The sequence below is a fragment of the Macaca thibetana genome, chromosome 20, assembly GCF_024542745.1.
Source record: "Macaca thibetana thibetana isolate TM-01 chromosome 20, ASM2454274v1, whole genome shotgun sequence".
In the NCBI taxonomy this organism is placed as follows: domain Eukaryota; kingdom Metazoa; phylum Chordata; class Mammalia; order Primates; family Cercopithecidae; genus Macaca; species Macaca thibetana.
Genome location: NC_065597.1, coordinates 66,737,546 through 66,753,344, shown reverse-complemented (window position 1 = coordinate 66,753,344; position 15,799 = coordinate 66,737,546). Strand labels below are relative to the sequence as shown.

The window sequence follows — 15,799 nt, the reverse complement described above, 5'->3', positions numbered from 1 at the left end:
GTGAACCCGGGAGGCGGAGCTTGCAGTGAGGAGAGACTGTACCACTGCACTCCAGCCTGGGCAACAGAGTGAGACTCCGCCTCAAAAACAAAAAACAAAAAAATACATATATATAGCAATTGCACAGGATCAATTAAGAGTCATGAAATATAATTTATTCCCCAAAGTCTTATTGATGAAATGTACTTGCAACTTGAGGTCAATGGCTTACAGCTTTTTTAAGGGGCTGCGGAGTAGAAAGGTTTGCTCAGCCTACACATTCACAGCAATGCCACACAGTGTCCCTTGGAAACACTCCCCTCAACTTCTTCTGAAGTACTGTGAATGGGGTGGCAAGAGAGACAGCCAGAAGTTAGATTACCACCCAGACACCTGCGGCCACATCCTGGGATGGGACGATGTTCCACAATACAGGTCACCCTATCAAACTCACACAGCACACTTTCCCAACCAGATGCCAGTTTAACAACTTATTGCAAGAGCTGGAGGTTAGTACATAACACAAGACACTGCCCTCCCAGTATCGGGATGTCAGGAAACCTTCGTTACTGGCATGCAATCAAAACAGAGGGGCCTGATTTTTTAATCTTCTATGGTAGGCAGGAAAATCACATGACTTGTTCTGGTTTCACAAGGGAGTCTCCTTCTAAATACTTTTAGATTCTCAATGACTCAAAGAGAATGAACACCTTGAGAATGGCCCACAACGCTTGTTCCCAGGTTTCAAACATTCATGAAGTTAAAGCTCCTGGCAGGTAACATGGGCTCCTTCCAAGGAAACATGGGCATCTCTGCGACTATGAACAGCTGTGACCTCACAATAGTGTCTCCACCCCTTAAGGGGTACGCTAAGAACTGAATTCGGGTCAGGTGCGGCGGCTCGCGCCTCTAATCCCAGCACTTTGGGAGGCCGAGGCGGGCGTATTGCCTGAGCTCAGGAGGTCAAGACTATCTGGGCAACATGGTGAAACCCCATCTCTACTAAAATACAAAAATCAGCCGGACGTGGTAGCGTGTGCCTGTAGTCCCAGCTACTCGGGAGGGTGAGGCAGGAGAATGGCTTAAACCCTGGGGTCAGAGGTTACAGTGAGCCGAGATCGTGCCACTGCACTCCAGCCTGGGCAACAAAGTGAGACTTCATTTAAAAAAAAAAAAAAAATTTCGCTTTACACGGCCACAGGCATAGGATAGTAAGGGCCCAGCCCCCGGCAGGCAGTGCCCCATTACCCACCAGGACTCCCAGCACAGCCTCAGACATGCCCAGCCCTTCTGGGCAGCACAACACAGACAAGTCGACGCTACTTCTCAGGGTGCCTTCTCCCAGACGCCCCTCTTCCCATCCCATGTTGGGTTCTTGCCAGCCTCTGTCTCAGGGGCGTCATCACTGAATTCTGGAAGCATCCCTGCTCTGGCTCAGGTTGGTGTATTTCCCCATACAAGAAACATACTAATTACTGTTTCCAACTTCCAAATAAAAAGTTAAAATTACCAACCCTCAGAAGTAGATCTGCTTCTCTTCAAAAATTTCAACACATCTGACTTCTCATTAGCCGAGGCATGTGTTAACTTACTAGAAAAATGGCATAACTGACTTTCTTGCCTACGCATGACACTTAAAACCCTGCTTCCTCCAACTTTCTTAAGTCCAAATTACTTCAGAACAAGCAATTTCTAAAGCAGGTGACATTTAACATCTAACTCTGTCATGGTACATGGCAAGAAATATGTTGTTACAACTCTTGTTCTCCAGGGTAAAATTTCTTTGCCTTGGAAATCAAGCAGGATATCCACGCTATTTGTTACTCATGCAAAAAACCATAAACAGGCGGGGTGAGGTGGCTCACACCTATAATCCCAGTGCTTTCAGAGGTTCAAGTAGGAGGATCGCTTGAGGCCAGGAAGTCCAGATCAGTTTGAACATTGTAAGATCCCATCTCTACAAAACTTAAAATAAAAAAAAAACAATTAGCCAGATGTGGTCACCCCAACCCTGTGGTCCCAGCTACTTGGAAGGCTGAGGTGGGAGGATCACCTGAGTCCGGAAGTTTAAGGCTGCAGTGAGCTATGATCATCCAATATGCTACAGCCAGAGCAACCCTGTCGCTTAAAGAAAAAAAAAAAAAAATTTAAAAACACAAAAACGGTAACAAAAATAGACTTTACAAAATACCCGAAAGAAATTTTCAGTTATTTATGAAAGTCTAGCAATGTCTTTGTCTGGAAAATGAACTTTTACTTCCAAAAGGATCAAAAACACACCATTACGTTAACGTTAAAAGCAATAAAACTGAATGATCACCTATCAAAGCAATACCGTTTTATGGCTTCAGCGTCTCTTTCTGAGAGCCACTTGCTAGCCAGCCATCTCCTGCACTACTGTTTATTCTCAGAGTACACTGAAAAACTGTTTCCTGAATGAGCATCTCCCACAAATAAATTTAACAAAATAGGAAACTAAGATGGTCACCTTCAGAGCAAACAAGCCAACAGTGTGGAAGAAGCACCCGAACGCCCATCCCACCAGCACAGTAGCAGGTGAGGCAAAAAGTGTACAGGTCTTATGCAAGCCAAGGGGCAGAGGCGACCTTTAGGCTTAGGGGAAAGGTGGCCCCTGGGTGGGATTCTGAACCTCTTTCCTAGGGTATCTGTCCTGTTTGTGCCCACACAAGTGCATGTGTGCTGGGAGTCAGTAGCACCAAGGAGGCTGGGGCCATCCTGAGACCCTGGCTGTGCGACTTCCTGCAGGGAAGGCCGGACACCGAGTCCTTTTCAGCAGGGCAGTGACAGACAGAAGTCCTGTGGGCAGCAGCTTTCATAGCGTGTGGGGTCGGGCAGGCTGGAAGCACGCCCAAGAGGGAGGCTACTGCCACAGTTCCAGCATGAGGCAGCAAGGGCCTGCTTTCAGGGGATGTCTGAAAAAGCGAAACGGGCCTGGCAACAGGATGTGGGATAGAGACGGCAGAGTTCAAGGCCGACTCCCAACCTCTGGACACTCAGGGACCTGGTTTCCTGCCACCAACTAGTGCTCCACTTCCCCACACTCGTAGGGAGTTCTAGCACTCACGCAAGAATCATCAGAAGGCCACCAGGCTGACTAAACTTAAGCATCAGTGGCAAATGGCACCAAATCCACTCGACTTTTACCATACAGTGAATCGTTCTCAAAATATTACACCTTTAATATTAAAACCCCTATTCAGGCACATCAAGCCCAAGATTTCAGGAATAGCATTGCTTAGGCAGAGGCCGGATGGCTTCTTCCTAATCCACATCGGCTATGGTTACTGCGGGCCCTTTCTGCATAGCACCCATCTTCGACGGCCCCACCTGTGGTATGTGCCCCACTTTAGTTCTAACCTAAGTGTCACGTCTTCTTGGCTGCGAAAGCCCTACCATCAAGGCAACACCATGCGCTGAACATCTCCTATGCTCCAAATTCCATGCCAGGCACTTTACATGAGCCTGGCGATTCCAGTCTCACAACAACCTTGATGGGCATGAGTGACCCCCTTTAAGGGATAGAGAAACTGAGGAACCAAGAGCTTAAGCAATGCGCATTAGGTACCACAGCAATCAAATGGCAAAACCCAGATTCAAACCCAGGCATGGCTCTAAATCTAGACTGCCTTAGCCACCACAGTCTGTCCTACCATGAATTTTAACTTAATGACCTCTTTCTCCTTTTCCAAAACACTAATTCAAAAAAAAAAAAGGATACCTTCTTCCTACATTTGCTGGTATCGATCATTTGATTATAGAGAAAAAATTATAATGAGGATATCAGCAGCCTGAAAGAATCAGGAGAGCTGGAGCCTGGGGAATCGCTTTGAATCATTAAAACCTGACATGCTCACATCAGAGTGAGATGCTAGGTTTGGCCTAATTTCTTCTCTACTGGGTTCTCTGAGCTGATGTTCATCTTGTAACTTTGCAAAGAATTATCTTAGCAACGTAAGTCAACGTAAGGAAAATCGACACCCTTGAAATATTTGATTTTTGTCTTGTTATAGTGCTATTTGAAAGAATCTTCTGTTAGTTATAATAAATTAGAACAGCACAAGTTTATCTGGCTGGGTGTGTTCAAGAGAAGTCACTTTCTACTTCCCAAACATGCTTCAGCAGAAAAGTAACTGCACAAGTTTGGAAGAGACCCACCACCACCCCTGTAACAAAAAACACAGAAGCCTATGATCAATTCTTTTCAGAAGCTGCAGCTGACCCATTAATTTGCTCCTAATAGCAGCAGTCTAAGTGTCATACAAAAGTCTAACATCTATCCCATTCTTCTCAGAGCCAACACTGAAAGAGAGACTGCTCACTCGGGCAGAAGAACCACACCACTGAAAAAACAGTTTGTATGCAGAAACAAGGCCTCCGGATAATTTCCTGTTGATTCAACAGCGTCTACAGGGACCATTCGGACCATTCGATGACCATCGTCATCGAGTATTCAGAGGGCAGAGACCCATGCAAGTCACTCCTTCAGCCCCTAGACCTCCATGGCCATCAAAGTTAGCAAATAATAATACACTGCCAAGCAACCTTATTCCCAGCCAGACCTAATCATACCACCACCTCCCCAGCTCTATCTGCCTTCCAACTAGAAACGTGCAACTGGCTGCTTCAGACCTCACAGGCAGTGTGTGGCTGCAACCCCAGCAAACTGCATCAGGCCCCTCACCTCTTCCCTCTCCGCACTTTACCCTTCATCACTTTCCTAACTGCTCAGGGCATTTTAAAAATAACTATTCCAGAGTACTGCTGTTTTCCAGTGAATATCCAAGGGCTGTGGCAGAGTTCACTCAAAAGCAAACGCGACCCCAAGAATGTGAGGCCGGAGAGCAAACTCACACTGACCTATATTGATAGAGAAAAACCAACCAACCGAACCAGTCTCCCAGGCTCCTTCGAAACCACCCTGCCCAGGAGGCACAGGCAGGATGCTCCAGGTTTACAAAGCCTTCCCTTCCTCAAGCTGTTCAGACCCTGACAGTTTCCAGCTGCTGGTTCTTTAGGCACCGGGGCAGACACTAAACAGGTGCAAGTCTCTAGCTCTGACCGGGACCCCACTCACAGCCTGGTCCATGAAGCCAACCAGAGTCCGCTAAATTCCACCCTTGTGGCTTTTTAACATAAGTGTTCTCTCACTCTTTCGGGTCCTAAGTCACATTCCAGTCAATCGTTAAGGCTGCATTTCAGGATTGGGAAGGCTGAAATACATGGCGTAAGACACAAGTAGCTTTTTCAACCACACACCAGTGGGTACTCACAGGGCACTATTATTTGTCCACAGCCTCATGTGCTCCCGACAAGACAAGGGACCTTCTCGATAATGAAATCGAAACAGACGCCCAGTCAGAAGAAAGGAGTTTCTTAAGTTTAAGCAATCAGCATTAGTAACTAAAACCACTGCCACCCAATTTGAGATTCTGGTAAATTTACAGATTAACTGTTCTCGGGGTTACCTTTCCAATACAAACTGTAATATGAAAATAAAGCTTCATTTTATGAGAAAAGAAAGTAGCCTTGAAAACATGCATGGAGACTGCTGAATTTCTAAAACTTCAACACCCTCTAGCCTTCTAAAGGTAAAGACCAGCCAGGCGCGGTGGCTCACGCCTGTAATTTCGGCAGTTTGGGAGGACGAGGAGGGCAGATCGCCTCAGGTCAGGAGTTCGAGACCAGCCTGACCAACATGGAGAAGCCCCGTCTCTAACAAAAATACAAAAGTAGCCAGGCGTGGTGGCACATGCCTGTAATCCCAGCTACTTGGGAGGCTTAGGCAGGAAAATCGCTTGAACCCGGGAGACGGAGGTTGCAGTGAGCTGAGTGCACTACTGCACTCCAGCCTGACAGCAAGAGCAAAACTCCGTCTCACAAGAAAAAAAAAAAAAAAAGCAAAGACCTTGAAATTTGTGGACCTGGTCATTTTCCCAAAGATACAGGTCTGTAACACACAGGCTCTACAGTAATGTCTCTGTTTATTAATTCTCACTGGTGTCCAAAGACACCTGGAAAGCAGCAGGACAATGTCATGGGAAATCCATATGCTCGTGTTATTGGATATTCGTCTTCATCGGGTACCATTTGAAAAGGAAACTGAAAAGCAACCTTTTTTTAGGTTTTAGATGGGCTGCAAAATACAGCACAAAAGGAATACACAAAATTCTCTCAGCAATGTACATCTTTTCAGTTATTTGGTTTAATCACACATACCAGGCGCTCTGCAAAGTTGCTGCTTTGCTGGGGCCAAGTGAAACAGATAACCCAGTGCTTGGCGTGGACTACGCTCTTCTGTCCCCCATTACTGCCACTGATAAATACCACTGGGGAATGCCTAGTGCAGAATCCCAGCCACTTTGCCATTTGCAACCTGGCCAGCCATTTTTTCAGTGACCATCCAATTACTGGCAGTAAGTTATACAGAGGGGAACACCAGTCACGCTTAAGTGTTCCCACCAACCGGTGTGCAGCGCCCCACACTTGGAGCCACCGCACAGGACTAAACACTGCTTTTCCTGAGCTCCCCTGGAGCTTCATTCATTGACGCAACCCAAGATCCCTTGCTAAAAGTAAAACTAGAATAAAGCATTCCACGCCCTTTTCATTCAGGTGGCCTCCATTTGACTCCCGACAGCCTGAACCCGTCACGTAGGTAAGAAAACTTTTTAAAGACCATTCGGACTTTGCTTTGTCTCAGTGGAATGGGCCAGGAGAAAAAGTGCCTTCCAATGACCAACTCCGTAAATCCAACACCCTTCTCTTTACAGTGTTCTTTACATCCAACCTTTATAACCAAGACTCTATACCTCAAACTACAGTGCCCTGGAAAATTACTGCCACATCGGCAGAAAACCGAGTTACCTTTCGAGTCAGGTTTGATTCTGATGCAGGCAGCCATGTGCGGCGGGGCTTTCGCACGGCTGCAAGCGCACACCTGGCCGGATGCTGGCTGCACCACACACTGCCAGGTACCAAACTCCCAGAAAAACAGGTGGATTCGGAAACCAACAGCGCCCGGATCAGAACTCTGGGCCAGCCCAAAGCCTGACAACATCTGCGTTCCTTGCAGGTGTTTTAGAATGTAAGCCCGACGCTAGGCAGTGCTGTTAGAAAGTGATTTAGAGGAGCGCTTCCGAGCCACGGCGCGCCCTCCGGGGGAGCGCACCGGAGCAGGTGCGGGCGAGCCCCGCGCCCGGGGAGATCAGGAGTTCCCCAGCCAGACCAGATCCAACCGGACGCCCCAGAACCGGGACGGTCCCCGGAGCCCGCCTCCCAACCTGGGTGAGAAAACACCTCCGTCCCTCCGCGGCTGGAGCGTTCGAATTTTACAACTCTGGGCGCTTTGTGCCGGGGAGGCCCGGCGGACGTGTGGTCGGGACAATGCACGGGGCCGAGGCCCCGGCGGCCGCCCCTCACCCGCGGACCCGGCATGACTTTGCAGCCTCGCCGGGCCGGGGCCGGGAGGCCAGGCCGAGGCCCGGCGGCCGCCCGGGGCCTGGTTAAAGATGGCGAGCCCCTCGCGTGGCTCCCGCGGCTCCCCCGGCCACAATGAAAGGCGCCCCCCGGCCCCGCCGCGGCCGGCCCGCGGGTCTCACCTTCCATCTCCATGTCCTCGGGCTCGCTCAACTGCTGCTCGCCCGCTTTCTGCTGCTGCTGCTGCTGCTGGTGGTTCATGTCGGCCGCGGCCTGGGCCTCGCCTGCGGCCGGGGGCCGGGGCTGCGAGCCCGGCTGGCGGGCGGCGGCGAGCCGGGGCGGCGGCGGCGGCGGCGGCGGCGGGGCGGCCTCCTCCTCCTCCTCCCGCGCGTCGTCGGCGGCGGCGGCCCCGGGGCGGCCCGCGGCGGGCGGCGGCGGCGGCAGGGAGACGCGCACGTACTTGCTCGCGATTCGCCCAATCTCGGCGCCGAGGCGGGCGGGCGGCCGGCGGGCCGGGCCGGGCGGCCTTGTCGCTCGCTGCGGCCGCCGCCGCCGCCGCCGCCGCGGGGCCCGCCTCCCGCCGCCGGGGCCCGGGCCGGGGCTGCGGGGCTGCGGGCCGGCCGGGGGCGGAGGGCGGCCGGGCGGGGGCCGCGGAGTCAGCCCCGCCTCGGGCCGGGCGCGGCGGGCGGGAGGCCTGGCCGGCCGCGGCGGGCCTGCGGGCCCTGGGGCCGGCGGGAGCGGCGGCGCGGGCGGGCGACGGGCCGGCCGCGTTCCGAGAGCCGCGGCCTCCGCCTCCTCGGCGTCGTCGTCGGGGCTCCGGCAGCGGACGCGGCGCCCGGCAGCTCGGCTCGGCTCGCTCTCAAAATGGCGGCGGCGTGAAATGTCACATCCGCATGGGGGGCCGCGGAGCGAGCGAGCGAGCGAGGAGAGCTAGCGGGCGGGCGCCGAGCCGGAGGGCGGAGCGGGAGCGGAGGGCGGAGCACGGGAGGCGGAGCAGGGAGCGGCCCGCCTGCCGCCGCCGCCGCCGAGGCCCGCCCGCCCGGCAGCGCCGCGTCCCGGCGCCGCCTGCCCCTCAGTCCCGAGGCGGACCCTCGGCGCTCGCTGCCCCTGGGCCGTGGGGGCCGAGGCGGGACGCCTGGTGACTTAGCCCTGCGGGGGTGGTCCGGAATCCTCCCCATCGTGGGGAACTGGACAGCCCGAAAGACCCAGGAGCGGCAACGAGGAGGGGCCCAGAAGCCACCCGGCGGCCGTGGTTCAGGACCCAGCCGGGCGCGCCGGGGCGAGCGCCGGAGGTTGCCCAGGGACTGCTCGGGATAGGGCCCGGAAGGGAGCCTGGGGTCAGCGCCTAGAAGTTCCTGTTGTCGTTATTTACCCTCGCCCGCTGACCTGCACTTTTTCACCCAGTATCTACCGTGGAAGAATTTATTTTCTCACTGTCAGCCTAATCTGGCAAAGTTTGGCTCCTCAAGAGCAACCCCAGGCGGGACGCAGCTTCTCACACCAGTGATCCCAGCAGTTTGGGAGGCCGAGGCGGGAGGGTCACTTGAGGCCAGGAGTAAGAAACCACCCTCTCTACAAAGTTTTTGGTTTTTGTTTTTATATTTTTGAAATGTATTTTTAATTAGCCGGGTGTGGTGCCTCGCGCCTGTAGTCCCAGCTACTTGGGAGGCTGAGGCTGGAGGTTCACTTGGGAGGTTGACTGAGGCTGCAGTGATCCAAGATAGTGCCACTGCACTCCAGCCTGGACAACAGAATGAGACCTTGTCTCAACTAATAATGATAACAAAATAATAATATAAAAATAAAACAAGCCCACTACCCCTCACATTTGGCATTATTTCCTTCCTATCAACCCAGTCTGGGATTATTCACCCGGGGTCTCCCTATTTCAGGAGACATTCAGTGAATGTATCTCCTGTCCTGTCTCATCCAGTCATTGACAGACTGATGATTAGGGTCTCAACTCTTCCAGTTAATCAAGGCAGTGTGGGTCAATAAAAATGGAGCAAACCGATGTACATTTCTACACATCTCAGGGGAGAATAGAATTTCGCCCTAACAAGGCCAGAAGATTGTGGTACCTGTCTTCCTCTCCATCTCCCTATACCCGCTTTCTCTGCGTTTTTCTCCAGTTTATGTACTGTTCATCTCCCCGCCCCCCAAAAGAATGTTCTGCTCACTGTTGTATCACAAATGCCTGGGATACACAGCAAGTGCTTAATAAAAATTAGTTGGGCCAGGCGCAGTGGCTCACGCCAGTAATCTCAGCACATTGGGAGGCCGAGGTGGGCGGATCACCTGAACTCAGGAATCCGAGACCAGCCTGGCCAACATGGTGAAACCTCATGCCTACTAAAAATACACACAAAAAAATTAGCTGGGCATGGTGGCGTACGCTTGTAATCCCAGCTACTCAGGAGGCTGAGGCAGGAGAACTGCTTGAACCCAGGAGGTGGAGGCTACAGTGAGTTAATCATACCCTTGCACTCCAGCCTGGGCAATAGAGCGAGATTCCATCTAAAATAAATAAATACATAAATAAACATTGGTTGAATGGGCCAGGCACGGTGGCTTACGCCTCTTATGCCAGCACTTTGGGAAGTTGAGGCAGGAGGATCGCTTGAACCCAGGAGTTGGAGAGCAGCCTGGGCAACATAGGGAAACCTAATCTGAATCAGCCAATCAATTAATCAATCATTCAATCAAATGGTTGAATGAACATATGATTCAAGTGTGACTGGATCCCCCCCCTCACCAGCATTTCATACACTTGAAGATTTCCCACCAGTGAATTTCCTGCCAAACCACAGAGGTGAGCAGGGGAGAGCCCAGTCACTTCAAAGGAATCCCTTGGGTCACCCCCAGAATCTGAAGAAGAGGTATTGTTATTCACACAGATTCTCACAAATGCTAATCAACACTGCTCAGATGCAAAAGAATCCTCTCTAGTATTCTGGAAGCTTGGAGGAGGGAAGAAAGTGCCTTTCTGGCAGAGGAAGAGGTGGCAGAAAGTTATGTGTGTGGCTGTCAGTTCACATTGGCCAACCTTATCCCCATCACTGAGTTCAAAACCAATCCGGCCAGGCCTGGTGGCTCACGCCTGTAATCCCAGCACTTTAGAAGGCTGAGGAGGGCAGATCATGAGGTCAGGAGTTCAAGACCAGCCTGACCAACATGCTGAAACCCTGTCTGTACTGAAAATACAAAAATTAGCCAGGTGTGGTGGCGTGCACCTGTAATCCCAGCTACTCAGGAGGCTGAGGCACAAGAATCGCTTGAACTTGGGAGGTGGAGGTTGCAGTGAGCCGAGATTGCACCACTGCACTCCAGCCTGGGCGACAGAATGAGACTCTATCTCAAAAAAAAAAAAAAAAAATCTGTGTGGCTGGGGCGTGGTGGCTCATGCCTGTAATCCTAGTGTCTTGGGAGGCCAAGGTGGGTGGATCACTTGAGGTCAGGAGCCCGAAACCAGCCTAGACAACATGGTGAAACCCCGTCTCCACTAAAAAAAAAAAAAAAAAAAGTGGATTCTGCCAACAACCTCAGTAAGGTTGTTCTTCCCCAGAGCTTCCAGATGAGAGCCCAGCCCTTGGCTTTAGCCTTGTGAAAACCTAAAGGAACCCAATCCAGCCCACTATGACTTCTGATCTATGGAAATATAAAATCAAAAAGGGGTATTGTTTTACACTGCTAAATTTTAGGAAATTTATTACACAGCAATAGAAAATGAATACACGGCTGGGCGCGGTGGCTCACGCCCATAATCCCAGCACTTTGGGAGGCCCAGGCGGGCGGATCACGAGATCAGGAGATAGAGACCATCCTGGCTAACACGGCAAAAGCCCGTCTCTACTAAAAATACAAAAAAATTAGCCAGGTGTGGTGGCGGGCACCTGTAGTCCCAGCTACTCAGGAGGCTGAGGTGGGAGAATGGCATGAACCCTGGAGGTGGATCTTGCGATGAGCCGAGATGGTGTCACTGCACTCCAGCCTGGGCAACAGAGCGAGACTCCGTCTCAAAAAATATATAAATAAATAAAATGAATGCACATAAACAGTATCTGTCTCTCCTTCCGGAAGCACCTTGAGAAAGAAACTGACTTGTCTACAGGTCTATCCTCAGCACAGCACTGGGTTTATAGTAGTTGCTCAGTGAAGATTTGCTGAATGAGGCCGGGCGCAGTGGCTCATGCCTGTAATCCCAGCACTTTGGGAGGCCAAGGGGGTGTGGATCACTTGAGGTCAGGACTCTGAGACCAGCCTGGCCAACATAGTGAAACCCTGTCTCCACTAAAATGCAAAAATTAGCCAGGTGTGGTGGCACGGGCCTGTAGTCCCAGCTACTCTGGGTGCTGAGGCTGGAGACTCACTTGAACCTGGGAGGTGGAGGTTGCAGTGAGCCGAGATCGTACCACTGCACTGTAGCCTTGCAGCCTTGGCAGCAGTGGGAGACTGCGTATCAAAAAAAAAAAAAAAAAAGGGGGGGGGGTATTGTTTTACACTGCTAAATTTAAGGAAATTTATTACACAGCTATAGGATATAAATACACATAAACAGTATCGCTGGGCGTAGTGGCTCACACCTGTAATCTCAGCACTTTGGGAGGTCAGGAGATCAACATCATCCTGGCTAATGTGGTTAAACCCCGTCTCTACTAAAAATGCAAAAAATCAGCTGGGCGTGGTGGTGGGTGCCTGTAGTCCCAGTTACTCGCCAGGCTGAGGCAGGAGAATCGCTTGAACCTGGGAGGTGGAGGTTGCAGTGAGCCGAGATCACACATTGCACTCCAGCCTGCGTGACAGAGAGAGACTCTGTCTCCAAAACAAAAACATAAACAAAACAAAAAGAAATTGTCTTGTCTAACAGTTCTATCCTCGGTACAGCACCAAGCTTATAGTACATGCTCAGTGAAGATTTGCCGATTTGCCGAATGAATGCTTTCACCCCTGCAACTGTTTACTGCCTGCTAGGAGCTCAGAGCCTCTGGGATACAGGCTGGGAGTGACAGTGCCTGCTTGCTTGGAAGGCCTCTCATCTGGAGTCAATAAAACAACACTTCTTTGCTTCTTCCTGGCTGGTCCACATCTTTCACCGAGGAGTGGATGGTGGAGGGAGAGTTCATTTCCAGGGCACCACAGCTACGAGAAAACCAAGACCAGTGCCCTTGGAGGCCCACTAAAAAGGCCCCGGCTTGATTATTCTAGCAGGCTTGGCTGGCCTGTTTCCTTCTACCCCTGGTAGAATTGTGCCTGCATTGGCTATAAAGTCCATTTGCACACAGAAGGGGTGTGTGTGGAAGGACTTGGCAGAAGTGAATCGCTGAGTAATGCCTGCTTCCTCGGAGGGTGAATGCCAAGATGCCTCCAGAGGACACGGAAGGCTCTGAAGGGGAAGATGACTGAAGGCACCATTTTTGACCACTGCCAATTAAAAAAAAAAAAAAAAAAAAAATTCATGACCCATACCGTGGTTCAGAAACTGGGGACTAAGGAGAAGATGAAAAACCGGGGAGACAGGAACCACCAGAGAAACTGACTTGTCATTAGCTAGAGCCAGTGAAGGGCAGGGAGGGGCCACCCTATCATTACTTGGAGCAAAACATATTTTGCTGCTCCCAGGGCCATGCCATGACTTGGCAAAACCAGAGGGTTGGTTTTTCTTCTCGAGAACCAAAATATTTATCTACCTGGAAGCTATATTGGTCAGGGTCTAAAATTATTTAATAGAAGTGTCAGAGAAGAAATGGGATTTACACCTTTCCCCCTCTCCACACCTTCATCTGCCCCCACCCCCCGCCCTGCCGGGATAATAAATTCCTAAATAATCCATACCTAGAAAGATGACCTAATCCCATACCACAAGGTTACTGATGAGGATTTGGCTTTAGAGAAGATAAGGGACTTAGCCAAGGTCAAGCAGTTTGGGAGGGTAAGGGGCTTTAGGATTCAGAAACCAGATGGAACCCAGCTCCATACAGGGTTCTAAACTTGAATTTGGGAAGCTTACTTAACCTTTTCTTTTTTTTTTTTTTGAGATGGAGTCCAGCCCCAGCTGGAGTACAAGGGCCCAATCTCGGGTAACTGCGACCTCCGCCTCCTGGGTTCAAGCGATTCTCTTGCCTCAACCTCCTGAGTAGCTGGGATTACAGGTGCACGCCACCACGCCTGGCTAATTTTTGCCTTTTTGGTAGAAACGGGATTTCACCATGTTGGTCAGGCTGATCTCGAACTCCTGACCTCAGGTGATCCACCCACATCGGCCTCCCAAAGTGTTAGGATTACAGGTGTGAGCCATTGCGCCCGGCCCAACCTTTTCTAATTCTGGATTCTTATCAGGGAAATGGAAAAACAGTCTCTCCCTGAAACCATAAAATATCAAATACTTCAAAATCCAAAGGTTGACCATTGCAGTGGCTCACGCCTATAATCCTAGCACTTTGGGAGGCCGAGGTGGGCAGATTGCTTGAGCTCAGGAGTTTGACAACAGCCTGGGTAACATGGTGAAAACCTGTCTCTACCAAAAAATACAAGAAAATTAGCCAAGTGTGGCTGGGCACAGTGACTCACGCCTGTAATCCCAGCACTTTGGGAGGCCAAGGCAGGTGGATCACCTGAGGTCAGGAGGTCGAGACCAGCCTGGCCAACACGGTGAAACCCCGTCTCTACTAAAAATACAAAAATTAGCTGGGCATGCTGGCGGGCGCCTGTAATTCCAGCTACTTGGGAGGCTGAGGCAGGAGAATCACTTGAACCCGGGAGGCGGAGGTTGCAGTGAGCCGAAATGGTGCTACTGCACTCCAGCCTGGGCAACAAGAGCGAAACTCCTTAGGAAAAAAAAAAAAAAACAGAAAAAAGAAAATTAGCCGGGTGTGGTGGCTTGCACCTGTGGTCCCAGCTACTCAGGAGGCTGAGATGGAAGGATCGCTTGAGCCAGGAGTGCAAGTTGCAGTAAGCCAATATCGCACTACTGCACTCCAGTCAGGGTAACAGAGTGAGACCCCGTCTCAAAAAAAATAGCCAGGCATGGTGGTGCACGCCTGTAGTCCCAGCTACCTGGGTGGCTGAGGCAAGAGAACTGCTTGAACCTGCGAGGTGGAGGCTGCAGTGAGCTGAGACTGCGCCACTGCATTTCAGCCTGGGCGACAAAGAGAGACTTCGCCTCAAAAAAAAAAAAAAAAAAAAAAAAAAAGAAAGAAAGAAAAAGAAAAAAGAAAAAAACATATCACAAGTTGTGAGATCATTGATCTAGGAACAGAAGGAGGCTGGGCGCAGTGGATCACGCCTGTAATCCCAGCACTTTGGAAGACCGAGGCGGGTGGATCACCTGAGGTCAGGAATTGGAGACTAGCCTGGCCAATGTAGTGAAACCCCGCCTCTGCTAAAAATACAAAAGTATTAGCCAGGCATGGTGGCCAACACCTGTAATCTCAGCTACTCAGGAGGCTGAGGCAAGAGAATTGCTTGTACCTGGGAGGTAGAGGTTGCAGTGAGCCAAGGTCGCGCCACTGCACTCTAGCCTGGGCAACAGAGTGAGACCTCTTCTCAAAAAAAAAAAAAAAAAAAAAAAAAAAAAACAGAGTGAGACCCCAGCCTCCAACTCCTGACCCCCACAATCCACTGTCCTTTCACTCAAATCTGTTTATGGGATGAGTGCCCATTATGAGATAAGGACCCTGCTGCCTCAGGCTAAATGAATAGCAAAAGTGACTGTGGCTAAATAAAAGGAAGTCATGTGACCAGCATTCTTCTGGGATAGGTTTTGGAAGAGAGACAGCCAAATGTGAATGCAAGCGTTTTGCCAAAATGACTGCTCCTAGCTGGCCAGGTGCGTGTATAGTGGTTGGAGTCGTGTTATTTTTTTTTTTTCTGAGACGGAGTTTCACTCTTGTTGTCCAGGCTGGAGTGCAATGGCACCATTTCAGCTCACCGCAACCTCCACTTCCCGGGGTTCAAGCGATTCTCCTGCCTCAGCCTCCCAAGTAGCTAGGATTACAGGCATGCGCCACCACGCCCGGCTAATTTTGTATTTTTAGTAGAGACAGGGTTTATCCACGTTGGTCAGGCTGGTCTCGAACTCCCAACCTCAGGTGATCCACCCGCCTCGGCCTCCCAAAGTGCTGGGATTACAGGCATAAACCACCGTGCCCAGCCAACATTTTTAAGAAGACAGCTCGACAAAGATGCCTTGGTAGAGTGACTGGATTGGCTTACATTTAGACGGAAGTTGCAGTGAGAGTCAGTGAGAACATGGACAACCAGCATCAGTGTCATCTTTTTCTTTTCTTATTTTCTATTTTTAGGAAAATTAGTCAAATTGTTCCTAACAAGATCTTTCTTTTTTTTCTTCTTTGAGACAGAGTCTGCCTCTGTGGCCCAGGCTGGA

At 50.8% G+C, this 15,799-nt stretch overlaps 2 protein-coding genes across 2 annotated transcripts in view; both read right to left on the bottom strand.

The window, feature by feature from the left end:
• Window positions 1–7,870, bottom strand: part of USP7 (ubiquitin specific peptidase 7) — a 72,323-nt gene extending 64,453 nt beyond the window's left edge. Inside the window, exon 1 of the mRNA XM_050774229.1 lies at window positions 7,599–7,870. Within this exon, the coding sequence (XP_050630186.1) occupies window positions 7,599–7,677 (79 nt within the window). The 5' untranslated portion in view covers window positions 7,678–7,870. The remainder of the gene's footprint in view (window positions 1–7,598) is intronic.
• TMEM114 (transmembrane protein 114) overlaps window positions 1–15,799 on the bottom strand; it is a 996,508-nt gene that overhangs the window by 390,246 nt on the left and 590,463 nt on the right. The gene's annotated exons all lie outside the window — the stretch shown is intronic.